The sequence below is a fragment of the Lagopus muta genome, chromosome 20 (genome assembly GCF_023343835.1).
Source record: "Lagopus muta isolate bLagMut1 chromosome 20, bLagMut1 primary, whole genome shotgun sequence".
NCBI lineage: Eukaryota > Metazoa > Chordata > Aves > Galliformes > Phasianidae > Lagopus > Lagopus muta.
The window spans coordinates 3966691-3993949 of record NC_064452.1 but is presented as its reverse complement, the minus strand read 5'-3'; the positions used below and the strand labels follow the sequence as shown (position 1 = coordinate 3993949).

Genomic DNA, 27259 nt, shown 5'->3' with positions numbered 1-27259 from the left:
GGGTGGGAACTGCCTGTTTTGTGGGGGCTGGGGGCTGCGAGGAGCCCCCATGGAGCCAGCAGCTGGCAGCAAGCAGAGCCCCCCTATGGGAACGGGGATGGCACCGGGCTCATCCCTCTGTGCACCCCATTTCCTTGCTGGAGCCCTGCACACCACAAAAAACCCACCCAAAACCAATCCCCCCCCCCCCCCAAAACGGGGCACGCAGAGCAGGCGTCACCAGCCAGAAATGACGTTTCTTTATTTTCGGATGGAAAGGAAATGGGGTAGGAAGGGCTGCACAGCTGTAGTGCAAAACAACCGGTGGGGTTGGGGGGCAATAGGGGAGGCGACAGCCCATGGGGGACCCCGTCCCCACGTCCCCTTTGCGGCTGTGGGGCGGCTGGCCCCGAGGCCCGGCCAGAGACGTCTTTGGCTCAACTAAATGGGGATGAAGAGCATGGAGGGGGGTGTCTGGGGGGGTATTTTAACTTATAAAATAAGGAGACAGCAGGCACTGAGGAGGAACCGATGGAGCCGCCGAGGACAGATGGGGTGGGAGGGGTGGGCTGCCCCCCCTGCACGAGGGATGGGGACGGCAGTGTGTTCCTCCCCTTTTCTTCACCGTGCAAAAAAGAAACAGTGGCTGCCCAGGGGGGGGGGGTCCCGAGGAGCCCAGCATGTCGGGGCCATGGGAAGGGTGGCGGGGGGCTACGCGGGGGTCTCGGCGGTGCGGCTCTCCGTCTCGCCATCGCTGGTGGGGCTGTGGGATGAGCGCTCCGTGCTTTCTGTGGCATCCAGCTCCTCGTCCCATCGGTCGTAGGAGAAGGGTTTCCGGCAGCTCGGGGGGCTGTGGGGAGAAAAAGGGGTTAGGTGCTGAACCGCTGGTCCTGACGCATCGAGGCTGCGTTGTCTCCTTGGGTTGTTTGTGAGAAATGGGGCCGCGGCCCTCCTGCTGGGTACAGAGCAGCACTGAGTGGTGGCAGTGCCAAAAAACATTGGGTTTGGGCTCAAATGGGTGACTGGCCATGGCTGCACGTCCTGGATGGAGACGCGTCCCAGCCCTGAGCCAGTGCCCCGCAATGTGACAGCCCGGCCAAGGGCTGCAATGGTGATCCAACAGCATTCCCAAGGGATTTTTCCTCCTCCTCCAGCCCTTCTCCTACAAAAGCCATAGGAAGCAACCGAACCCACTCACCACTTACTGCCAGGATGCCAGAGAGCTGACTGCAGCCCCGTTCCCATACAGATGGGGTGCAGGACTGGAGTAACCACTCCAATAACCATCCGACCCCATCTACTCACCCATGTCATCCCACATCCGCACCCCACACTGGTGCTGTTAGTACCACTGCTCCTCCCGGAGCCGCAGCCCCATCTGCCCACCCCAAACTTCCATCAGAGATCCATGCAGCCACTCCAGGACGGGATTAGCACTTCTCGGAGTCCAACCCCACGGCACAAGGATGGAGCAGCATTCCCACCACCGTGTGGCCTCAGCAGGGATGCTCGGAACGGTGCCTGGGCACGGTTAGGGGTTAGTGGCACACTCGGGTCATGCTGCAGGCACACACCGCTCCCACCTCCTGCCTCAGTCGCTCTCAGGCCGGTACAGGTACTTCATCATCAGGCTGTCCACCTGCTTCTTGCGCCTCTTCTCCTCCTTCCTGGCCCGGTCGGGGCGCACCGGCTCCTCTGCCCCGGCCGCCCGCGGGCCCTTCTTCACACTGGAGGTGCTCCGGTAGGAGACGGTGGAATCAGAGGAGGAATCGGAGGAGGAATCTGAGCCCGACTCGGAGGATGACTTTTTCTTCTTCTTTTTGGATTTCTTTTTGGATTTCTTGGATTTCTTCTTGGCGCTCTTCCTCTTGCGCTCCTCCTCTTCCTCCGAGGAGGAGGACGATTCCGAGGAAGAGCTGCTGCGGCGGCGGCCGGAGCGCCGGGATGGACGCGACACCTCGAGGGCGGACGCGGAGCGGCGGAGGCTGCCGGGGCGGTCGGCGGCACCCAGCGGCGCCGCGCTGCGCACACTGCGCACACTGCGAACGCTGCGCCCGTCGTCCCCGGAGTCGGGGCTGGAGAGACCCCCGGCCCGCGGAGAGCGGTAGCTCAGCACCTCCTGGATGGCAGCCTCCAGATCGGGGTCGAGGTAGGAGCGGTGCCCTACCGGGCGGGCGTCCCCGGGGGGACCGTCCTCGGAGGCGGCGCTGCGGGGGTCGCGGGGGCACGGAGAAGCTGCGGCCCAGCGGGGGCTGCCCGCGGGATGCTTCATCCGCCTCATCCAGGAGGCTGCGGGCGAGCGAAAGCCGCGAATCGGGGCGACCGTCGGCACCGCTGCGCCGGCTCCGCAGGCTGCCGGGGCTGGAGAGAGCGAAGCTCAGCACCGAGCACGCCTCGTCCCCTTCGTCTCCATCTTCCGGTGCGCGCCACGAGGCCGACGAGGCTCTGCTCACCGGCGCGGAGGCGACGGAGCCCTTCTCCCCATCGCCAGCCGACAGCGACCAGCGCTTGCCCAGCCCCTGCCGAGCGCGGCCGCTGGCGTCGGCGAAGGCGCGGGCGATGACGGCCGCCCGGTCCTCGTGCTCTGCGCCCCGCGCCCGGCGGGCAGCGCGCTCCGGGGAGGCCGCCCGTTCGCTCAGAGCGCTGAACAGCGTCTGCTCGTCCCCGCGGCCGCCTATGGAGTCCTTCAGGCTCGGCCGCTTCCTATAGCTCAGGCTGCTCAACACCGACACCGGGCGCTCTTCGCCCTCGGGGACATCCGTGGGAGCCGACCTGGGTGCGGGCACGGCGCGCACCGGGGGGGGGGGGAGAGAAAGGAGTGAGTGCGGGGAACGCGCCGGCACACGGCGGAATTATCGGCGTCAGCGAAATGCTGCTCCATGCAAATGAGGGCATTGTTCCACCCCGTCACTTTGATTCGCCTTTAAAGTGCTCCGTTCAATTTATCTCACTGTCAGCTACCTGCAGCCGCCGCCTTTGATTCCCGACTTCAGAAAACTGGAATTATCTCCAATAACAAAATGTTTTACATCTGCGCCGCTGAATAAATTAAACCAATTAAGAGAAAACAGCTCAGATCTTTCCCCCTGCTCGGTAGAAGGCGGGAGAGCCCCCCGGGATGCCTGAATCCCTGCCAGAAAATCGGGTTTGGATGAAAGCAATCTGTGCTCATCAGGAGAGAGCTCTCCCTGATGGCTGTGGGACATGAGTGGGGCCGTGTGGTCCTCAGGAGGGCTACAGCACTGGGATGGTGAAGTGGGGATGGAGGTGTGATGGAGGGATGTGGGATGATGGAAGGATGTGGGATGATGGAGGGATGAGGGATGATGGAGGGATGAGGGATGATGGGGGGATGAGGGATGATGGAGGGATGCAGGATGATGGAGGGATGTGGGATGATGGAGGGATGCAGGATGATGGAGGGATGAGGGATGATGGAGGGATGTGGTAGAGCTGCCAGAGAGAAAGGATGGAGTCCATCACTGCTACCCATTTGAGGAGGCTGCACACAGAGCTGGGATGCCGGGGGCTCAGGGATATCCCTAAGTGTGTGTGGAGCTGTGGACGTGCCAGCACTCAGGCACGTGTCCTCAGTGGAAACTGAGCTGCTCCCCAGATTCACCCTTTCCTAACACCATGCGCAGTGCCCAGCCGTAGCCATGCCACCAGCACCCAGCCCTGCACCCACCTGCTGCTGCCCTTCAGGCTGCCATCATCTGAGAGCGCTTTGGAGGAGCCTTTGTTCTTGGACAGCCACGACTTCACTCCATCCACGCGGTCCTCCAGCTCTGAGTCCACGTCCGAGTCACCGTCGCTGGTGGGAGAAAGGCAGCGATGAGCACCTGGGATGTGGTGCAGGGACGTGTGACATCGTGCCACCCATCCCCGTCCCTCTGCCCCACTCCATCTCAGGACACCGCATGCTCTGCGACCTCACAGCCCCAAAACCACCCCCAGAAGGATGCGGGGCCACCGGGCTCAGCGCAGCCCTGGCTGTGCACGGCCCTATAGCCTGGAAATCAACCACGAGGTGGAGAACCACGCGGGGCACGGCTCCAGAAACACGGGGGATGCCGAGCTCACAGAGAGGAAATAAGTGGGTTCGTTTTATAGGCTGCCACCGAGTGCAGAATTACCGCGAGGCAGAGCTACGTGGCTGTCCCTGGGTAAACAGGAGTTTAGCAGGCAGAACAGAAACGACTCCGGCACGGCGGGCGCACGGACGGATTTACGGCCCCACCGTGACGGAGAGCCCCTGATTTATGGGCGGACATAAAAAAAGCCCTATCTGCCTTAAAGCATCTAATTTATAACGGCCGCTGGTAACCGTATTGATCGCCTTTAGCGCGAAGGTGCCGTCTGCATTGCAAAATCCATTCCTGCACGTTGAGAGCATCCCGGTGTAAATCTCTGCTAACGCCGGCCGCGCGCTGCTCTCATTAGCGAGATCGCGGCGCCTATCAGAAATCGAAGCACCGCGTCCCCCCCTGACCCCGCTGGGCTCCCACATCCTAAACGGCAGCTGGGGATGGGCTGGGCAGTGCCATCCTAAAGGGCCGCTCCGTCTGCACGGCCACAGGCTCAGCCCGAGTGGGACGGGCTGTTATGGCTCCTATATATGAATCCTCCTTGTTGCATTCAAAGCAACGAGCTGCGCTCCATCACGCACGTCTCCCTCCCCTGCAATATATCCGGGCTTTAAAAATAAATGCAATAAAATACCTTCCCCTCCTCCCCCCCCCCCCACCCCAAAATAAAGCCCCATAAAACAAACTCTGGGGTGCTGTTAGCTCATGCGAAACTGGGCCAGCAGCATGCAGGGGCCCCGGCCCCAGGGGGGTGAGCAGGGTTAGGGGATGGGGGAGAAGGAAAGAGGAGGTCCTCACAGTTTACTCTTTCTTTTCTGATACTTTGCCACCATGTCCTGCAAACTGGGAGGGGGTGGGTGGGGGAGAAACATAACAGAATGAAATCAAATGAAATTAAAATTGAAAAAAAGAAGGAAACCAAGTCGGGCAGGGCGATGAATGGAGAACAAATCAAAAGGGATGAGATCTGATGAGATGGGGAGGGGAAAGGTTTGGCTGCTCTGAGCCCATCTGCAGGGCTGGGCTGGTTTCCAGCGCCCCGAGACCCCACACTGCCCCTGATCCTGGGGTCCCTCAGATGTCCTCAGGATTTGTGGCTGGGGATGTGGCAGCAGGTGAAGCTGCACCAGGCTGCGGGTGAAGGGAGGGGTGGGCAGGTGGGTGGGTGCACAATGCACAGATGGGTGGATGCATGGGTGCAAGGATGGATGGATGGGTGGGAGGGTGAAAGGATGGATGGATGCATGAATGGATGGATGGGTGCAAGGATGGATGCATGAATGGATGGATGGATGGATGGATGGATGGATGGATGGATGGATGGATGGATGGATGGATGGATCAATGGGTGCACGAATGGATGGATGCATGCATGGATGGGTGGAAGGATGGGTAGGTGAAAGGATGGATGGATGCATGGGTGCAATGATGAATACATGGATGGATGGATGGACGGATGGATGCAGTGGGTGCACGGGTGGATGGACAGATGGATGGACAGCATCCTGCCAGGACTGGGCAGAACCAAGGCCCCCCTTGGTGTTTCAGAAGTGGCGAGGAGAAGCAGTGAGCCCAGGTGAGGTGCCCCATGCAGGAGCCAGCTCCGGGCACACTCACCTGTTGATGAGGTCCTCATTGCTGTCGCTCTCCATCTCATCCTCGATGGCAGCCTGCAGGTCCCCGATGCGCTTGAAGGCCAGCTTCAGGTCTGACTGCAGGCTCTGGTTGGCAGCTTCCAGGCTCTCCAGGTCCATCTCCTGCGGGGAGAGTGGGGTGAGCCTGGGCTGTGGGGAAGGGGAATCCCAATTCGTGGGGGCTCAGCAGTGATGCCCTCACCAGCTCGTGCTTCTTGCGGCTGGCCTCTGCCTCCTTCTTGGCCAGCTCTCCCATCTCCTCCTTGACATCACGGAGCTGCCGCTGCAGCCTCTTGTTCTGCTCCTTCTCCCTGTTCTCAGCAGCTGCTCGCTGGTCCCGCTCCTCCGTCAGCTTCTCCATGTTCTCCTTCAGTCGCGTGGCCAGGCTCTGCGGAGCAGCAAGCGTTCTCCCTGAGCTCCATCCACCCATACACACATGCATCCATTCACACGTGCATCCATGCATTCACCCCCCACCTGGCAGAAACAGCCACCCCCTGTGGTCCTCACACCAGGAAAGATCCCAGCCCCATGAATTTACATGAGGGGATAGGAAAGAGGTGGGGGGGGTGATGAGAAACCACCCCCCTGGGGCCAGGGAAGGGGTAGAACAATTGCAGGAGCTTTGGCGAATTGGAAAAATAGATTTAACTTTGTGTGAAGTAATTACAGCATGTAATGTAGGGAAAAAATAGCTTCCATTCTCTGCCAGCCGCCGAGCCAGCCGCTGCATATTTATGGCCCCGGCAGAGAGAGCGGGGAGGGAAATAACAGCTAGGAAAATATTAAGAGGAGAGCTAAGCTGCTCAGTTCCCCCGGCAGAGAGCTGCAAAGGCAGAATATAAAGCAGGCTGCGTTTAGTGGGGTTGGGAGAGTCTATAATTTCACTAAGTCGATGCGGGGAAATAGCAGCACTTTGCCAGGCTGGGTGGTGGATTATGGTTATCAGCGCCCGCTGGAGCAGCGCTGTGCAGCACGGGGGGCCCAGGATGGTGGTGGTCACAGCACTGTGACACTGCCGTGGGGACTGAGCATGGCTCTGTAAGGGAGATGACAGTGCCCACCTCCAGGCGCTTGACTTGTGTCCGCTCAAACTCCAGCCTGGTCTCCAGCTCACGGATCTTGGCCTCCTGCCTGCTCACCAGTGACTTGTCCACCATGGACTGCTCCAGGAACTCCAGCTGGCTCTGCAGCCCTTGCAGCTGTGGGGAGGCAGCCTCAGCACCAGCATCCTGCCCTCCCCACTCTGCCCCGCTCTGGGGACGGCCCCCATGATGCTGGGGGACCCATAAGGTTTTTAGGTGCTCCCACCCCAGCTCGGCTCCTCACCTTCTCCTGCAGCTCCTGCTTCTCCTTGCTGACCTCCTCCAGCTGTGCCTGGAGGTCGTTCATCTGTGCCAGGTCACGGGATGCCTGTGAGACGAGCGGGGCTGTTAGCGAGGCGGGCAGGAGAGTGGTGTTAAGGGCTGTGGATGTCCATCCTCACCTGGGCCACTGCTGCTTTGTGCTTCTTCATCAACTCATTCATGTCCTCCTGGTCTTCCTCCAGGCGGTTCTGCACCTCATTCTTCTCCCGCTGCAGCCGGCTCAGCTGCTCTTCCAGCTGGGGGGAAAGAACATCACCACTGCACCACGCACCTCACCCTGCCCAGCTGAGCCCCCAGGCAAGGGAGCACAGCATAGGCAGGGTTCTCCCCATGGGCATGTCCCCCTCTGAGTGGGAGAACCCCCGAAATGCCCTACCGCTGCCTTGGCTTTGGAGAGGTCATCAATCTGCAGGTGAAGGTCTTCAATCTCCACCTCCATGGACTTGCGGGCTTTGACAGCAGCTGCGCAGGTGAACTCGGACTCCTCGAGCTGCAGGAGCACAGCTCAGCACCCAGCCAGGGGGCAATGGGACACCCCCAGCCTCTCGGGGCCACGCACCTGGTTCTTGAGCTGGGCGATCTCCCTCTTGCTGGGCGCGTTGTTCTTCAGGTGGTCCAGCATGATCTGTGCATCGGCCAGCAGTGCTTTCGTCCTCTTCAGGTCGCGGCGTAGGCGCTTCTCTGTCTCGAAGTCCCTCTGGTTGGCCTGCAGCAGAGGGTCCGTGCCATGCTCTGTGCCATGGCAACCCCCCCACAGGGTGCCCCGTGCCCTACCTGATCACTGACTGCAGACAGTTTGCTCTCCAGCTCCCGCTTTTCTCTCAACACCTTCTGCTTGTCCTCATACTCCTCCTCCAGCTGCATCTCCATCTGCTTCAGCTGTGGCAAGAACCATCACGTCATAGAATCACAGAATTGTAGAACCATAGAACCATCAAATCATAGAATCTAGAACCATAAAATCACAGAGCAGCTGGACTGCAAGTGATTACAGAGCCCACCCAGCCCCAACCCTCTGCTGTGGGCAGATTGCTACTCATGGGGGTGGCCAGTGCTCCATTGTGGCCTCAGGCACCTCCAGGGATGGGGCACCCACAGCTCTGGGCAGTGCCCATGCTGCAGCCTCACAAACACCTGAGTACAGAAGTTTCTCCCAGCATCCAATCTAAATCTTCCCTCTTTTACAGAAATCGTAGAATCATGATGGTTTGAAAAGAGCACAAAGATCATCAAGTCCAACCGCTGATCCATCATCACCAAGCCCACTACAGCAGGTCACAGCTCACGTCCAGCTTAATGTGACCCTGGGTGAGCCCGGCTGGGGCCATGGCGCCAGCACCCTGTGTGTGCCACCACGTGCCCTGGGGACGCTGATGACCTGCCAGGCCAGACGCGGTGACTCCCTTTTGTGCAATGTGTGCACGATGCCCAGGACCGGTCGGACCTGCCGGGCTGCTGGAGCTGGGCAGCGGGCGTGTGGGATCCGAGCACTGCGTGACCACGGCCCAGCATCTCCCGGGATGTATCCTGGCCCCCACAGTGCAGCAGGGCCACGGGTAAGGCCTACCTTCTTCTGGCACGACTGCCGGATCTCCTCTACCTCCTCGTCACGGCTCTCCACCTCCTTGGCGTGGGTCTGCCGCAGCCGCTCCATCTCCATCTCAAGGCGCAGCTTGGCCTGAAAAAGGGGGGTCCATCAGAGCCCAGGGGATGTGGGGGCACGGGGACACCGCAGCCTGCTGCCCTGCTCACCCTGAGAACCCCCTGCTCCGGGTCTGCCCGTGCCACCCTCCCTGCCGCAACGTGCCGTGCCATGGCACCAGGGGTTCTGGAAACCAGGCCTGACGGCGCGGTGAGGGCGGCCGCCTCCGCGGGCCCATCCCCAGTAATGAGAGCCCTGCGAAACCACCCCGCCCAGAAACCCTCCCCGCCCACCCTACCTGCTCCAGCATCTGGATGGTGCCGGCCTGCTCATCCAGCTCCTCCTCCTGGTCCTTCGCCTTGGCCTCCAGGTCGCGCAGCTGCTTCTTCACCTTGGCAAGAGACGCCTCGTCCTTGGATTCCTGGCAGGAGATGTCCTGCAGCTCTGCCTCCAGCGCCTCCGCCCGCTGTGTCAGCCCGGCAATGTCTGCATCTTTGTCCTGGATTGGGATGGGGACGTGGCGGTGAGACAGCGCTGTGCGCCACGCTGAGCGGAGCGCTGCTGGCTGGGGAACCGCTCACCTCCAGCAGCTGCTTGAGGCCGAACACCTCAGCCACCAGCACGTCCTTCTCACGGCTCAGCTTCTCCCGCTGCAGCCTCTCCCTCTGCGCCTCCTCGTGCGCCTGCGACAGCTCTCCATCAAACCTACACGCGACAGCACGGCACGCTCAGGGACCCCCATCTCCAGCATTTCCCTCTGGTGTCAGCTCCCCGTCCCATCCCTGCAGGGTGTGTGCCTGCAGTTCAGCCTCTGCCAGGATGGGATCAGAGGGGTTTGCTGGGAAATCGCTGCCTCCAGGGCTTGGAAAATTGCCCCGGCTCGGTGACCTGCCTTACGCATCCCGGCGGCTAATCCCCATTTTTCTTTGCGCCGGGTAATAAACAGCTGCATTAGCACAGACTCCAATCCACGGAAATTGAAATTAATTAGATTGGATTCTCTCGCTGTATTTGTGTGCGTGATCATTACCATAATGAGATGAAAGCATCCCCGCTGCTTAATAACGTTAGCAAACTTTGGGGCTGGGAGAGGGGATGGGAAGAGAGCGGAGCTGCGCGGCGTGGCACAAGGGTCCCCCGGCACAGGAAAAGAGTGCTCCCACCCTGAGCATCCCTCACAGCCAACGCAGAGCGAAGGCAGCACTCCCTGTGTGAAGCACCTCAGCCAAGTGGGAGCTGGTGGGGTGCCCAAACCCCAGCTAAAATGGTAAAAGCACTCTGCGAGAGGCTCCGAGGGCGATGTCACCACACCGCTGCTGTGCCGCACAACCCCACCTGCGCTGCTTCTTCTCCAGGTCGTGGTTGCGGCCCTGCTGCCCCTCCAGGTGCAGCTTGGTGTCCTGCAGCTCGGCCGCCAGCCGCTGGCACTTCTTCTTCAGCTGCTGCAGCGCCCGCTGGCTCTCCTCACCGTCCGCCTGCAGGTCTGCCAGCTGTGGGCAGGGCGGGCAGGGGGTCAGCGCTGCAGGGTGGGCATGGGGGCACGGTGGGGACGGCGGTGCGCAGTGGCACTCACCCTGCGCTCCAGCTGCCTCTTGCCCTGCTGCTCCACCTCCAGCTTGTCCTCCAGCTCCTGCTGCAGCCGCTTCTTGGTGAAGTCGATCTCCCGCACCGCCCGCTCGTATTTCAGCCTCCATTCACCGCCTGCACGGGGAAACGGGGGCTGAGCGGGGCGATGCTGCACGGGGCACCCCACGTCGTGCCCCACGCTGAGCCCATGGTGGGACGCTACCTGAGTCATCGTCGTCCAGCTCCCCGTTGAGCTCGGCCGCACGGATAAGCCGAGCCTCCATCACCTCCATCTCCATGGACTCCATCTGCTTCTTCAGAGCATCGTACTTGGCCTGGGGAGGGGACAGGGTGAGCCGCACAGGGACGTGGGGTGGCAGCGGGGGTGGGTGGGGGCACGGTTGGATACCTGCAGGTCCTTCATCTCCTTCTCGGCACGCAGCCTCTCGGCCGTCTCGGCGTCCAGCAGCTGCGAGGCTGACTCGCCCGTGTTGCGTTCGTCTGTCAGCTCCGATGTCAGCTCCGTGATCTGGGGACAGCAGGGATGTGGCAGCGGCAGGGGGGGGCACGGCAGCACGCTGCGCCCATCGCAGGGCTGGGACCTACCCTGCTCTCCAGGCGGTCGCTGTTGAGCCGCAGCTCGTTGCGCTCCTTCTCTACTTTCTCAAGTTTGCTCTTCAGCTGCTGGATCTCTTCCTGCAACAGAGCGGTGAGGGAGGGGATGGGGCTGGCAGCACCCCCGGCTCCCCCCACACAGGGCGGGCAGCATGGGGGCTCCCCCTGCCGAGGGCTGGGCAGGGACTTTCCCAGCACGACTCCAACCCCATAAATGGTACCGAAACGCCTGGCAGCCTCCAGAGGAGAGGGGTCTGTGAGCCTCCAGAGGAGAGGGGATGGGAGCAGGAGGGGACCCTGCAGCCCTCAGCTCAGACACCATCTCACTGGGTCAGGATGAAAGCTGAGCCAGGCAGTGGCTCTGTGCCAGGTGGGGGCACAGTGTCTGGTTCCCCCCTGTGCACGCCTCTTGGCACGCGGTTTCATTTCCATTCTCCACGCCTGTAATTGGGCTCTTGCAACAGCCGGCTCTTGGGATACTAATGACATGCTGATTCACAAATTAGGGAGCAATTCGAGCCTGGTGCTGGGGGGCACGGGGTGTCCTGCATCTCACCCAGCAAGGGGTCCATTCACCATAGTGTCCTTCATTCACCATGGGGTCCTGTATCTACCATGGGGTCCTGCATTTACCACAGGATTTTGCACCCCACCCACTCCAGGTTCCTACATCCACCACGGGATGGTCATACATCCACCACGGGGTCCCACACCTACCATGGGGTCATGCATCTCACCTACTGTAGGGTCCTGCATCCAACACAGGGTCCCACATCCCACCTCACTGCTCTGCCCATCACCAACCCTCCCCCATCCCCGCGGCACGGCGATACCCACGTCCTTGCCACGGATCTGCTCCTCAGTGAGCTGCACCTCGATGAGGGGCCTCACGGTGGTGAAGAGCTTCCACCAGGGCCAGTCCTTCACCCCTTTGTTCTTCTTGATGTTCTTCTGCACGCAGCGGATGGCCAAATCCTGGATCTGCACCGGGGCACGGCGTCAGGTCTGGGATACCACCGGCCGACTGGGATGCGTGGGTGCTCAGCACCCCGGCACACTCCCCTTCATTATCAAGCAGGCTAATTGCCCCTGGCTTATCTATCCAATTGCCTCCAGCACCGAGGTGCTGCAGCGATGCCTATTTTACGCAGCCTTTAATTATAAAGTGGGAGCCGGCACCGCTGCTCCATCCCGGCACCGTGGGGCAGCACCAAGCCCACAGCCCCACAGCCGGCCCCACAGTCGGCCCCACAACTCCCCACAGCTCAGTGGAGGCGGGAGGGGGAGGTGCTGGGCCAGGCGGCAGCAGAAAGGCTGCGCTGCCCATTTTAGGCGAAATTGTGTGCAGAGGAGCGGGGAGGGGAGAAGCACTACGAACCTTCCTCTTCTTGAAGTGCTGCCGTGCCAGGAAGCCCCTGCACGCCGCCTGGAACAGGGTGATGTTCCTGCTGGTCTGCGCGTCCCGCTGCTCCTCCAACCTGGCCAGTGAGCCAGCACGGAAAAACACCTGAAGGGGGGAGCGCGGTGAGACGCCAGCATCCCTCCAGTGTCACACCAACGGGAATGGGGTGCTCTCCCTCGTCCCCAGCTCCGTGGCCCTCATCCCAGCGTGGGTGGCCCTGTGTGGGGCTTTTGTTCCCTGAGGAATGGCGTAGGGGGAGCGCACAGCGCTGCCCTTGTGCCAGGCGCCTGCCCTGCCCTGTCCACAGAGAGCAGGGATGTCCCTGCAGGGCTCCTACCCGGCTCAGACCCATGTGATAGCTGCTCTTCTCCAGGTCCAGTGACTCCAGGAGCTCCTCGACTGCCTGCAGGGAAGGAGGAGCATCAGAGTGTGGGACATGGTGTGTGGGATGCGAGATGTGGGGGCGCAAGGCTGCGTACCCGCTTCTCATCCATCACGATGTAGTTGCGGCCGTGCTTCTTGGTGAGGTGTGGGGCCAGCACGTCAAAGCGCCGCCGGAACTCAGCAAACACCATATGGTCAGGGTAGCCTGGAGTGGGGAGAGCAGGGTCATGGGGCAGCTATGGGGCAGCCAGAACACCTGGGGGGCTGCTAGGCACACCCCCGTGCCTTTTCCTTTGTTTGTTGCTTGCACAGAACGAGGCTTTCCTTGGCCGCATTGAACAATTTTGGCCAAGATCTGGGGAGAAAGCAGCCTCGGGGGAGAGCAGAGACGCGTGTGTCACCCGCAGCCTGGGAGAGCTGCCAGCAGCCGGGCAGCACCGGCGCAGACACCCAAGTAAGGCCATGTGTGTCCCCAGTGTGACAACAGCTGGGGGGAGGACACTGGCAGCAGCACTGCTCCAAGCGAAGCTTGTGCCAAAGGGGATCCCCAGGGGGACCCGAGGAGAACGCACGGGGATGTGAGCCGCAGGGGGGGCGCTCACCTTGTCGGTACATGCGGAGGGCATCGAGCAGGCGGGAGCCGCGGAGCTGCGCGCGCAGCAGGGGCACATCCAGCTGCATCAGCCCCGCGGGCTCGCAGTGCTCGGCCGGCAGCTCCAGCTCACTGCCGCTCACCCGGCGGCACGGCAGCCCTCGGGGGTCCCCACCGCTCCCCGCCGCCTTGGGTAGGAAGCAGTGCACAAAGTGCAGCTTGGATTTCTTGATGCTGTCGATGAGGGCATCCTATGGGGACAGGAAAGTATGACAAGGGAGGTGCTGTTGGGGTCTCACACCCGTGCCATGGAGCACCCAAAGCAGGGTGACAGGATGCACAAAGCATGGTGGTGGGATCCCGCAGCCCGGTGTCCCCTGCTCACCACTTGCAGCTTGACCTGGATGCACAGCGATTTCTTCTTGACTGCAGCCACCCCGGTGGTGAAGGTTTTTCGCATGCTGGTGGCCCGGCGCAGGGCCAGCTGTGAGCCCCCCTCCAGCCCTGCCACCGAGCCCGACAGCACCAGCGCCGAGCTGCCGCGTCCTGCAAACAGGCTGCTGATGATCTTCCTGGGGGGTACAAAGGCATCGTCACCCCCAAAACCACCTCCTCCAAACCATCCCCTGCTCCATAACCCCAAACTGGGGACCCCACTCACTTCTGTGACTCCTGAAGCAGCACGGAGGCGTTCTGGGTGGCTGGGTTGTGCTTGACGTGGTTGAGCCAGCCTGTGGCATCGTAGTGCACCCAGTTGGTGCCCGAGCTGTGGCCCAAGAAGAAGTGCCGGGGTTTGTCGCTGGGCAGCAGCGGGTCATGTCCTGTAGGGACACAAGGCACTGCTGGGCACAGGGACCACAGGTGGCTTGGTCAACACATCCAGGCAGCGTTGGTCCCCATCCTAACCTTTCTTGCTCCCCTCCTGGGGGCCATAGTAGGCCAAGAGCCGCTCCAGCAAGGTGTCCTCACTGCCACCTGGCTGCAGGGCCTCCTCCTCCAGCAGCCACAGCAGGCCCCGTGCCTCATCAGTGCGCGCCAGTGAGCGGACCTGTGGGTGACACTGCACTTACACCAGAACCTGGATGCCAGAGGGGATGGGGGAGAGTGAGGGGAATCCTGGGCTGCATGCAACACAAGCAGCAAAGCAACTCTGCACCATGTGAGGCAACCCCTGCTTAGTGTGCACCCAGTGAAGAAAGGCAATAGGCAATGCAACAACCTTGCGGGGGAGCAAAACAATGCACTCAGGTAAGTGAAAAGCCAGTGTGGCGTCAGCACCATCAGCCCCACTTGGTTTCTGCAGCCCCATCCAGTACCAGAGCGCCCTTGGGACTGGGGCACCCCAGGGAGCAAAGCAGCCCAGGGATCAAAGCACCTTGGGGATGGGGCACCCCAGGGAGCAGAGCACCCCAAGGACCTGTGCACCTTGGGAACTGGAGCACTCCAGGGATTAAAGAACTCTGGGGACAGGAGCCCAAGACTGGTGTGCCCCACAGACCAGAGCATCCCAGCAATTAAAGCACCCTGGCGACCAGACTACCCAAAGGATGGATGCACTCTGGGGACCGGAGCACCCTGAGGACCACCAGGGACCCCACCATCCTCCCTGCAGCCTGCTGCACACATGCAGCCTAACTTTCTTTCCCAAGCCTTCAGGAAAGCATCTTATATCACCTTTTCTTCCCCTCATTAGCACTAATGCCTCCAGCTCCTCATCCACGCGACGGGAGCAGGTCTGGGGGATGGAGATGGCCTCAGCAAAGCTGGGACCCAGCTGGGATGGTGACCATGAGGAATGTGGGCTTACCAGTGCCTGGTGGGAGGGCTGGTCTACAGCAGCTACAGAGCCCCAGGAAGTGGGCTCTGTGTCAGCCAGAGCGAGCTCTATGTTTTCCTGGAGAGGACGGACAGAGAAATGGTTAAAGCCTGTGTGACTGCAGACCAGCATTAGGGATGCTCAGGTCTCAGTTCAATCGGATCAAGGCTGAGGGGGTTCCCACTGCCCTGCTGCCCTGCACTTTGGGAGACGTTATGGAAACCCCCATGGTGCAAAGAGACAGTGTCAGAGCTGATGGGTTTGACTCGGTCTGGAGTGATCTCTGGTTAGTCAGTTTGGGAAGTAAGGGGGATCACAGGGGCTTGACAGTGGTGGAGCAGAAAGAAAAGGAGAGGAGGGGGTCCTGGTGGCCAGGGGGTCCCTGCTACCTCCTTGTAGCGCTCCAGCTCCTGGGCGAAGGTGCGTTGGTGGAAGAGGAGCTGCAGGCGCTCCTGGGCGTAGTTGTGGCACAGCTCCTCAAAGGTGGCCCCTCGGCTCTGCCCCACCACCTCGGGGTTCTGTGCCCCAGGGGTGTCCACCACCGTCACTGAGCACACCGAGTGCTGGCTTGACTTGAGTGCCCTGCAGGGAACAGCAGGGTGGATGTGTGGATGGATGAATGCTGCCAGACTCCCAGATCCCTCAAAACCCCACACTATACCTATTAAGCAGGGAGATAAGCAGGGTGAAGAGCTCCGAGTACAAGCCTGCAGCCATGCCCTCCAGGCACTCCAGCGCCGTCAGCTTGGGACCTGCAGGAGGGGACCGCTGTGCTCTGAGCATCCCTGGCCATATGCCCCCCAGGGCTGCCTGCACCCTACCTGTACCATCACCCATGCCCGGCTCCTCAGGGCCCTGTCTGAAAGAGGTGGAACGCTGCAGGCTGCCCTTGGGCTGGTGCTTGAAGATGGAGGAGGAGAGCTCCTCCAGGCTGCAGCCCAGCAGGTAGGCAGCTTTCTGAGCCCACTCGTGTCGTGCAAACTGCTTCCTGCCAGCTAAAGAGGAGAAAGAGAAGCTCAGCACTGGTTGTCACACGTGTGGTGCTCTGTTGCTACACCCAGTGGTCACAGGGTTCCCCATGGTGGGTTAGGGTCAGGGGTGACATGTGAAAGGCATTCCCGAGGTGGCATTTTGGGGCTCAATTAGAGAAGATGAGGATAAGGAGCTTTTTTCCTCTGCAAGGCAGAGCCACGCTGGGGACACGGGGACAGCCCTCTCCATTGCTGCCACCCACAGAGCCCTGAGGTGGTGCAGGGCTCTGAGCTGCCTTGGTCTGGGGACATGGCCCTGCTCGGCCACCACGATGTGACAGGACAGATGGATGGGCACACAGACGTAGGGAGGTGGGAGCAGGTTAATGGTGACACGACAGAGGGAAGGTGGTGGCACAGGGGATGGGGAAGGCAGAGGCACGCGGAGAACAGGACATTACCTTCGTCGGCGTCTGCATTGCAAAAGGGCAGCATGCACCATGCAAACAGAGACAGGGGTTAGAAACAACAGCACGGCACAGCGCGGGCACGCAGCATAGGGATGCCCAAACCCGTGCCAAACTCCAAACCAAGATGTGGGGATGCTCCTCCTGACCAGGTTTTGGAGCACTCCCCACAAGCAGAACGTAGTGATGCTGCCCATAACTGGGATCAGGGGATGCCCCCAGCCCCACGCGGGAGCTTCCACACCACCCTTGCATCCTCGCAGCAGCGCTGCAGTGGGGTCCTGCTGCCCTCTAGTGCCTCAAAACACCCTGAGGACAGTGCAGTGTCCTTCAAACCCCTCCAAAACACAGGGCAAATGGGGCTCTCCTCAAATTCCTTTCTCATCTTTCTCCCCCCCGGGTGCAAAATCCCTTGGTCCAAACTCTCCTGTGAGCCTGAAAGCAGCAAGAGAGGCTTTCAGCACCTGGAAGGTGGCACAAGATGGGGAGAAGAGCAGCCACAGAGGCTGAACCTGCACAGAACCTGCAACCTGCCCACCCAAGGCAAATTTCCTGCTTTCAGTGAAGGAGAGGAGAGCTGTCAGGGCAAGCCCAGGTGCCAAGAGGACTGCGCTGGAACACCCAGCAGACCCGGGCTCAGCTATTTAATGCATCCCGGCCCCTTTGTTACCTTTGGTGGCTCCAGCAGCCCCCAGGTGGTAGATGGCCCCCAGGACCAGCCAGAAGGCTTTCTGCTCATCACTGGAGATGCCCATCACCTTCATGGCAGCCTGCAGCTTGTTGAACTGCTGGGTGGCCTTCTGTTTCTCCTCTGGCTGCAAGGAGAAAAGAGCCATTGGCACACAGTGCAATCCCTCTGCCCATCTCTCCCCTTGTCCCCCACCCTTCTGCAGCCCCCACCCAGATCAACAGCACACAGGACCTTGGCGAGGGGCACAATGCCAAAGACGTTGTTCTCCGCCAGGTGGTTGAAGTGCAGCTCTGTCCTGTCGGAAGAAAACCCCCAGGTTGGTCCCCGTGGAGGTAGGAGCCTCTTGAGCCCCCACCAGGGCCGCACTCACCGCAGGGTGCTGTCGGAGCAGGCCAGCAGGTAGTAGAAAACATTGAATGTGGCCTCATTGGCCGGGCGCCGGGCAACACGCAGCTTCTCCAGCAGCAGTGTCTGGGAGACAGGGGGAGGATTGGGAAGCATCCCTGGGGGACACACTCCCACCGAGACCCCCAGCCCCAGCCTGGGCCTTGCTGTCAGCCCTGGGTCCCCATGGTGGCACAGAAGTCTCCGTGCCCTGTCAGTAGACACTGCTTAATACAAAGATCTGAGTGAGCCATGAGCATCTCTCCTGGTGCTGCTGAGCGTGCTTGGCATGTACCTGTTACCACTGGAGCTGCCATTTTAAGGGCTGCTGCTATCACACGAGAGACAGACCCCCTGGTATCAGCGCAATCCAGCCAGCAAAGGGAGCCAAACTAATCTGTGCTCTGCCCTCCAACTGCCCATGCGCATCAGGACGCAAAGACGTGAGCACAGTGTGGCTGCAACCACAGCGAGGCTGTGGGTCTGCACAGATCATGGAGAAAACCCCATGGCATGGAGCCGCTCTGGCGCCCAGGGGGCTGAGCAGCCCTCACCTGTATGGAGGCGGATGCCACCTGCCCAGCCTGGTCGAAATCCAGGGAGATGATCTGGGAGAAGCGCGTGGCATTGCCGTTCATGCTGGTGCTGCTATTGCCAAAAGCCTCCAGGACGGTGTAGAGCGCCTGCCACTTCTCCGCTGCGGGAAGACAAGCGGGGCGGTGCGGTGTGCGGGGCCGGCGGCGTGAGAAAGCGAGAGAGCGGCGCGCCGTGAGCGCAAAGCATGCGAGGGGACTCACCGGAGAAGACCTTGCCGGTGCTGCCGGCGATGGTGGCGAGGTACTGGACGAGGTGCTGGCAGTTGGTGGTCTTGCCGCTGCCGCTGGCGCCCAGCAGCACCACCGCCTGGTCCTGGCGGCCCATCAGCATGCTGCGGTAGGCGGCCTGCGCCACGGCGTAGATGTGCGGGGACGCGTCCTCCCGGCGGCACCCCTTGAACATGTGCATCACCTGCGGGGATGGCACTCAGCACCCCGGCCCCAAACAGCGGCGGCTCTGCAAGGTGACGTGTCCCCGTCTCCCCCCAACCCAGCGTCACCTTCTCAGAGTACATGGAGGGGGAGCTCAGCGGGTTGATGACCACCATGGCCGGGCCGGCGTAGGTGTGGATGAGGTTGCTGCCATAGCGCTGCCGCAGCGTGTGCAGGACGCTGGACTCGTTGAGGTAGAGGAGGCTGGCGAGGTCCTCCGCGCGCTCACAGGACGGAGGGTTCGCCTGGCAGCGAGGAGGGGGTCAGATGGAGAACTGGGGTCCCCTCTGCCCCACAGCCCCCCCCATCCCACAGCCCTACCTTCTCCACATCGTCCTCCTCTACCTCCAAGACAGCTCCGTCGTGGTCCAGCTTCACCTTCACCTTGCCCTCGGGCAGGGCGCTGGGCTCCTCCGGCCGCAGCTGGCTGCCTGCAGGGGCACGGGGTTCAGCGGGGTCCTGAAAGCCTCCCATGCCCCAGCCAGCCCCCGACTCACCCAAGGAGAAGCCATCCTTGTGCACCAGCCACACCTTGTCGGTCTCATACCAAGCCTCCTCAGCAGCGATTTGCTCCTCTGTCTTGGCCTGAGGGACAGAGGGACAAAGGGGCTGGAGGGAGCCCAAACCTGCGCGACACCCCGCCGCCCCAGGAATCCACTGGGTGGGATTGGAGCCCTAGGTCCCTGCCATGGATGGGACAGACTTGAAGTCACAGTGACTTCAGGGTGCATTCATCACGATCACCCCCGTTCCCAAACTGCAGCCCCATGCTGGGATGCAGGGACACATGGTGTGCCATAGGACACGGCGTGCTGCAGGGACACGGCATGCTGCAGGGACACAGGACACGGCACACTGGTGGCCATCCCATAAGTGTGGGAAAGGCCAGGCTGGCACTTTGGGGACATCGCTGCTATCTGCTAGCAGGACGAGCCCCAAAGACAAACCTGAGCCGCAGCAGGGCTGGGGCCGACGGGGGCTGAGGGAGCATCGTCTGCTTGTCCCTATTAGGGCCAACAAATGGGGAGCGAGGGTAAGAAGGGGCACACTGCCCTGCTGCGAGCATGGGAGAAGCAAACAGAGCCTGATGGCACAGCACAGCCACCCCAAAGCCCCCAGGTATGGGGCCAGCGCTTGGCCACAACGGTGCTGAGGACACACGGAGCTGGGGGGGCACAGTGACCACGAGGCTGCCGAGCAGGCAGGCGCACTACTGGGGATGGTGCCGCATGCTGGGACATGCAGGAAAGCAGGGTGCCTTCCTGGCACCTCTGTGGTGGGGGAAGCCTTACACTCCAGCACGAGGCGCGGGCGCAGATGCCGGCCCAGTGGCACACAGAAGACAGCGGGAGGGCGGCAGGGGCAGAGAGCTGCTGAGGACAGGGGTACGGTACCTGGCTGGGGGCCGGGGTGACGGGGTCCAGCTGGCAGCAGCGAGAGAGAAGGAGAGAAAGAAGAGAGGGGTGAGAGGCAGAGAGCAGAGCCGGCACAGCCACGTTGTGCACGCAGGGATGGTGACACGGCACGGTGGCTCCAAGGCCATGTGCACCGCTCAGGGCGGTGATTGCCAAACCTGCTGCCTGCAGCCAGCAGCACCCAGTGTGGCACCATGGGGCCAGTGGCCAAATGTGGGGGTGCAAAAGCCCCACGCGAGCGCACGCTGAGGACGGGATAACATCCCCATCCCTACCCCTAACCCTAAGCCCATCCTGCACAGCACAGGGCCGTGCTTGAGCATCAAACCCCTCCACCCGAATTACAGAAGCAGTGAAGATCCTCTCCAGCCGGCGCTGGGCCTCCTCCGATGGGCTCAGCCGGGGCGTGGGGCCGGGCGCAGCCTGGAGGCAGAGCACCATTAGCAGCAGGCAGCCACCCTGCAGCCCTTGCTGGTGGCACAGAGGACATCACCAGCACGTGCTCAGCCCTACAGCCCACCGGGACCAACACCGTCCCGACAGTGGGACACCCACAGCACCCAGCACCGCCCCGGGCAGCCCTGCAGGGCACGTGGCACTGCAAACCCGACTCCCACACACCTGCTGGGGGGGTCCCGGGGCGGTTTTTGCTGGGGTCGCTCGCTTCTCACCAGGCTGCTGCTTCTTCTCGGCATGAGCAAGACGGGGAGATAAGGGCAGTGTGACGGGGTGCACCCCAAATAACGTCCCCACGTGTCACCGCACACCCCGCATACCCCAAAACCACTGCACACCATGCGGGTGAGCTCACACCATGCTCTGCCACACAGGTTAGGGCACCCATGCTGTATGCACACGCGCTACCTTGTGCCTCTCCAGGGCTGTGGGTTTCGGGGCGGACGCCTTTGCCGGCTCCGCTTTCCCTCCCGAAGGCCGTGCTGGAGGCTCTGGTGTGGCTTTGGCACCCGGGGACACAGCCGGCTTTGCATCGCCTGCCGCCGGCTCAGGGGACTTCTCCTGCCTGTCCCCCGGCCGGACCCGTGCCCGGTGCTCTTTGGTTTTCCCCTTGGCCATAAGAGTTGTGAGCCCTGCTGAGATCTCATCTCTGGGCTCCGGCTTGGCGGGAGTGGATGGTTTGGCCGGGGGTGGTGGAGGGGGTGGCGCGGGGGGGACCATCTCCTCCTTTCTGGGGGGCGGCACGGGCTCGGGGGGCTTCACCTCACCAGCATCATCGCCAGGCAGGACTTTGCGCACCACCTTCCGCACCACCCGCACCACTCTGCGGCGGGACAGCCCCTGCCCGTCATCCCCCTGCCCATCGCCGCCCGCCCCGGGGCCCTCAGGCCCATTGGTGGCCCCGTTCAGCACCGGCTCCGGGCTCTTTGCGCTCCCTGCTGGTGGGTCGGGGCTCTTCGGGGGATCGGGCTTTGGGCTTGCGGGTGCCGCATCCTTCCCAGCGTTTGGGCTTGGGCTCTCTGGCTGCAGCCATGAAGACAGCAGGGGGTTAGCGGGGGTCGGACAGAGCACTGCCCACCAGGACAAGGGGTCAGCCCCCTCCCTGCCCACCCTACAGCTCCAAGGGGAGGGCACGATGCTGACCTCCCTGTCCCCACACCCAGGACCCCGTCAACCCCTGAGCTGCAGGTATGGGGCAAAAACCCATTGTTCTCAGCTATTTTTACTGCAGTGCACAGGACAACCTGCAAGACATCCCCTTCTGACAGTTATGGCAGCTGCTGCGTTAACAAGCAAGCAAGCACTGAACCTCTGTCCTGCCAGACTCTGTGGGGCAGGGACCACAGTCCACCGTCAAAAGCACCCATAGCCCACATACTGCCCTGGAGCAGCTGCAGGAGGGGGATTTGCTCAGAGGTGTGCCCCAGCCAAGGGTGAGCCCTAAGCCAGCCCTGTGCGCCCTGCCCCACGCCCTGCAGCACTTACAGCCCCGTCCTCCTTCCTGGGTCTTTTCACAGCTAAGGCTTTGTCCTCGTCCTTTACCTGAGGGTCACAAAGGAGAGGAGAGCGTTTCAGCCCCCAAAGGTGCTCTGTGGGGACAGCACATGGCCTTTTGTTGTGGCACTTTGGTGGGAGGGGGGGTGCAAAGCCTCAGCACAGAAATCAGCAGGATGGAATGGGAGGAGGCTGAAAGGCACAGCCTGGTTACAGCGAGCCCAAAGCAGGAGGGCTGTGCTGCAGCTGGAGTGGGGCAACTGATAGAGCCCCTTCACATCCCCGGTTGTGTTAGAGAGTGAGTTAGTGCTGGCGACGTGTTAGGGGTCGTGTTAGGGGGTGCCTCAGTGCTGGGGGAGTTCCAGCCCCAGGAGCACTGCCATGGGTGTGATGGGTGCTGGGGGGCAGTGCGGGGTGCGAGCAACCACGAGCAACACTTCCCTTCTGCTCCCAGAACGCAAAGCGGGATGAGAAGGCCATGGCGATGTCTCATGGAGCCGCGGCCCTGGCTGGGGGAAAGAGGCAGAAGTGAGCAGGACGGGGCTGGGGACCCAGGGACCCTGAGATGAGCTGGCCCTGTCCATAGGGAGTGCCTGGGGATGGGAACTCATTCTGCAAAAAAAGCCGCTTCGCTCACCCCCCAGCGCTGCACACAGCACTGCAGCCCACGGCTGTAAGCAGATGCCGGGGTGAGCACAGGGATATTTCTGCCCCGCGCAGGCGCTCCGCACGCCGGGGGTTATTCTGAGCCCGACCCCGTGCCAGCAGCCGGGCAGCCCCCAAAGGGTCCCAGCGCCCCCACACAGCACCGCACCCCAACACCCAGCAGGGCCGACGCGGCTCTGCCCACTGGGGCGCCGCAAAGAACCGCCCCAAAGCACGGAGGAGCGCCCCGACCCATGTGGGATCACAGCACCCTCCCCTCAGCACCTGGGCCCACTCCCACCCTCCTGAGCGCAGCACTCCGGGCACAGAGGCCCCCTAACCTTCTTTTCCCCCCACGCCCCCTCTCCAAGTGAACCCGACAACGGGGTCCCGTCCCAGAAGCAGCCCCCGCTGCTGCCTCCACCCCACTAAGGGAGGGTCCCCCCCACCGCCCCGAGCTCCCCACCTTACCGCGGGGATACAGGGGGTGAGCGCGGCGCGAGGCGGTGGGTGAGGCTGGCGGCGGTGTGGGGACAGCTGGGCTGATAGGGCCACCCTAAAAATAGCCAAGGAATGCGAGGGCCCCGGCGGCGCGCGCAGCAGGCGGAGGGCGCACGGAGGGGGGGGACGGGAGGGCAGCGGGGCCTCTCCCCCGCTGCTGGAGGAAGTGATGTGGGCCCTGAGGCTGCTCGGGAAGCGTCCGGCCCCCGTCCCACTGCCCGCCCCTACAGTGCTGTGTTGAGGATCCTCGTGGCACCGCACTGGAGTGGCCTCGAGGAGTAACGCTGGGGACAGAGAGCCCTGAGCCCCGCGGGGTGGCATGGAGGGTTGTCCTCGTGCCAAACCGAGCTGCTGCAGCTGATCCCAGCACCACAGCACCAGTGAAAGTGCCCCAGATCATGACAGGATGCACAATGGAGACGGCAAAACCAGGCATCGGGATGCCAGGAGGTATCATGGTAGTTCCTGTCTACCCTGGACATCAGATGTGCCCTGAGCCAAAACCACTGCTGCAGGAGACAACAGGTCGGAGCCGCTTATGGGGTGAACACCCCCATCCCACAGCTGCCCCAAACCCTCTCCACACACCTCTCCTGGGTCATGCATCGGGGATGGCGATAGGGGTGGCACAGCAGAGCATGTCAGCAGTGACACTGCTGTCCTCGGCGGCCACCACGCTGTTACCAGCCAAGAGGTCGTAGCTGTGTCCTCCGACAGTGGGGCTGGGCTCTGACGTGTCTGGAAGCTGGTGCTGCTGCCCATGGGCTGCATCTGTCTCCATAGGGACCCACAGCCCAGCCACAGTGCACCAACCCTATGGCCAAGGCATGGCACCAGCCCCCTCCCTGGGGTCTCCTGGTGACCCCTGCAGTGGGGACAGCACTGTCCCCGTAGCAAAGGCAGAATAAATGGTAAATGAGGAGCTTTTCAGGGAGGACGCAAAGAAATAAGGAGGAAGCACTTCTGGACACGGGTGCCCAAGGCCGATGAGGGCACGCGGGGTGCGCCGGCAGGGCCATGGATGTTTGTGGTCTGGCCAGATCGGGAGCGTTTCTGGAATATTTCTGCCCCACCAGAGCTGGACGGCGCATGCCTGCACCCTGCCTGAGGAATTTCACTGGTAAATAAATAAATAGGAGCCTGGAGCTGAGCCAGAGTGGCTGCCCAGCACCCAGAGCATGGCTGGCACCCCATAGCACAATGGGGTCTGCCCAGAGCCCCCCCAGGGCATCACATCCAGTGCCTCCTGTTCCTGGTCCCCACCATGGGAGTGGGCAATGGGATGCGGGTGGCTCCTGGGTCCCTCCGTGGAGGGGTTAAACCCCGCCACCTTCCCCGCTTCAGCCGGGGAGGGGCTACTGGAGCAACAGCCCAAAATATGTCTATAATTTCCTGTTTCAAAAAGGATCATTTTTATTTAAATTAGGACCAGAAACATTCCAGGGAGCTTAGCTGGGCCTGGGGGAGCACTGGGCCTCCCTGTGTGCATCAGCACCTTGCACAGCCTCAGTGGGAGAGGGACACTCTGACTGTGCCCATCCCGACCCCTGGCAAGGCGGGTGGCACCTGCAAAGCCGTGGTGTGTCCCTTGGTGTCCTCACTGCAGGACGAGGGACCCCAGAGAGCTGCAGCTGCCAGGGAGGACACAGGAGACACAGTGCAGAGCAGTGTGGACAGGGGGTGCCCATGCCCTGAGCTGGAGGAAAGGGCTGGGAAACAGGGGGCACTGCTGGGAGCCCAGAGCACAGCGCTGGCTGCAGCCCAGAGCCCGCCCCGGCTGCGCGGCACATCCTGCAGATAAGCAGCCATCTGTGGTCAGCGCGCAGGACGGCTCCTTTCCAGGAACTGCTTCTGCCACGATTTATGCCTTAACCCCCTGCAGGCATCGGCCTTGCAGCACCAGGCTCAGTTTGGTGCCTGCTAAATGGGAAGAGCACTGCTGCCCGCAAGCGCTCGCCATGCCAGCACCCACCGTGAGGCCACGTGCCACGCTTCTCCCTGCACCCCACACTCCAAGGGCACAGCGTTTCCTCCTCCCCCATCCCAGCCTGAGCACCATGCTCTCACTGCCACCGGCACACTGCCAGCCCCCACTCGCTGGCAGCAACTGTGCACCCGCACCAAGCTGGAGTGCTGCAGCATGGGGTGCCCCACAGCTCTGCATCACAGCCCACTGCGTGTGGGGTCCGGCTCCATAGGATCACAGCATCCCAGGATGCCTAATGCTCACAGCAAGGTCAACGGAACTGGCAGCACACGGGGAAGATGTGGGTCACCCAGCCATTGAGTTTCTATTTATACAGCACCGACTGCGCACGCTGGGCTGTGCAAACCCTCTGCAGCTCCCTGTCGAGCACCGTCCCCGTGAGACCTGGGGATACAGCACAGAGAGGTTCCTAGCACTGCCATCCTCAGACCCAGTGGGAAACAAAAGGATTTTCCCCGTACTCCTCCATGGGAAGGGAGGTGAGCACTGCAGAGGGAGGCAGAGGGAAGATCCGCAGCACCCACTGCTTCCCACGCCCTGTGCCAACCCAGACACCTGCAGTGGGGACACCAGTACTCACATCCCACGCGGCACGGCGCGTCCCCTCGGCGCCCCGCAGCCAGCAGCGGCTCAGCTCGCTCAGCTCCAGGATGGGCTGCACCTTCAGCTGCACCGTCTCACCGGATTGCCGGATCATCTCCACGATCTCATCCCGTGTTTTATTCTCCACGTTTTTCCCGTTGATCTCCACCAAACGATCGCCCGGCACCAATCCCAGTGCCAAATCCTTGGTGCCGGCGCCGGGTTCAGCAAAATGCACGACGCGGCGATACACCTGGCCATCGGGGGCACAGTCCAGCATGGTGGTGCGGCGCAGCGAAAAGCCAAAATCGCCGGTGTTGCGTCTCTGCAGCTCCAGCTGCCGAGGTGCCGGGGGCTGCGGAGGCACCAGGGCGGGCAGGCGCAGCTCTGCAGGAAACCTCTTGCTCACCAGCTCTGGGGGTCTGGAGATCGAGGAGGGCACAGGAGGGGTGCGGGGATGCCCTTGGGGTGCACCTTGCTTGGAGAGCTGAGCCTCCAGTGCGCGCACCTCCACCTGAGGGGAGGGGGCTGCTGAGTGCTCTGAGGGGGTGGAGGTCTCCGACGCGCTCTCATCGCGGCTCTTCTGTGAGAAGGAGAAGCGCTTAACGATCATCTGTGAGTTCTGCTTGGCCAAGGAGCCAAACTTGGCCGCCCGCTGCAGCACCGAGCCCTTGAAGTTGGCGTCATCCACCTTGAGGTCGTCGCTGGAGCTGGCCGTGCTCAGGTGGCCCGAGTCCAGGATGACGCTGCCCCGGTTGCTGTCGGAGTCGATGTCGGTGAGGTGCAGATCAGAGCCACTGGCCACCTTGATGGGGATGGGGTTGGAGATCTCCAGGCGCGCCTTGGAGTCCCGCTTGGACGCACGGTTGAGGTTGAAGAAGCCCCTCCGCATGCTCATCTCCTCCAGGCTCTTGAGCTCAGCCGCCGACATCCGCTCCTTCTTCTCCTTCTTTTCTTTCTTCTCCTTCCTGGCCCCATCCTTCTCTTTGTCTTTCTTCATCAGGTTGAACATGGTGCTGCTGCTTGTGGCACGGCCGCCTGCCTGTGGGACAACACACAGACATGGTCAGACACCGCATGGAAAACACTGACCCTAACCTGCCACTGCCTAACGCTGCCACCCCATGCCCAGTGTGCCCCAAAACAAGCCCAGAGCTTCGGCATGACCCCATGCACCTGAGGAAGATTTACCCAACTTTGACCACGTTCACAGTGGGGACAGTGGGGAAGAAGGCCCCAGCACAGAGCCCTGACTGAGCACTCTCTAACAACCAAGAACCTGTAAAATTGCATCGCTCTGAAGCACTGAAAAATGCCCAGTTTTAGCAGGGCGCTGCACATCCCGTGAAGCTGTGTGACCTCCAGGAACAGTCGCTCTTTCATTTGGGCATCCCATGCGGGGGGAGGGCCCCAACCCATGGCAAAACCATGCCACGGCCTCCCCCCATGCTCCCAGCACAGCCCCAGGGCAACCACAGGGTCCCCACCCTGCCACCCACCACCCACCAACCTCCCTCGTGCATCAGGGCCCTAGGTAAACAACCCCAAACCCA

General features: G+C 62.0%; 1 protein-coding gene across 1 annotated transcript; it reads right to left on the bottom strand.

Annotated features, from left to right (window-relative positions):
* Window positions 1-837: 837 nt before the first annotated feature.
* On the bottom strand, window positions 838-26748 carry MYO18A (myosin XVIIIA). Its single transcript, XM_048966690.1, is given in 42 exon segments — window positions 838-2194; window positions 2196-2751; window positions 3668-3793; window positions 4866-4910; window positions 5685-5824; window positions 5904-6089; window positions 6766-6903; window positions 7031-7114; window positions 7188-7304; window positions 7445-7558; window positions 7628-7774; window positions 7843-7947; window positions 8636-8746; window positions 9009-9209; window positions 9292-9415; window positions 10046-10200; window positions 10284-10411; window positions 10500-10611; window positions 10686-10805; window positions 10883-10972; window positions 11729-11872; window positions 12270-12398; window positions 12631-12696; window positions 12773-12882; window positions 13280-13520; window positions 13655-13841; window positions 13931-14090; window positions 14176-14317; window positions 15077-15163; window positions 15475-15667; window positions 15747-15837; window positions 15907-16080; window positions 16518-16529; window positions 17194-17338; window positions 17446-17509; window positions 17585-17685; window positions 18153-18295; window positions 18396-18606; window positions 18695-18871; window positions 18948-19057; window positions 19124-19211; window positions 25705-26748. Coding segments are annotated over 42 exon segments (7212 nt in total). The 5' UTR covers window positions 26719-26748; the 3' UTR covers window positions 838-1570.
* Between the last annotated feature and the right edge of the window lie 511 nt (window positions 26749-27259).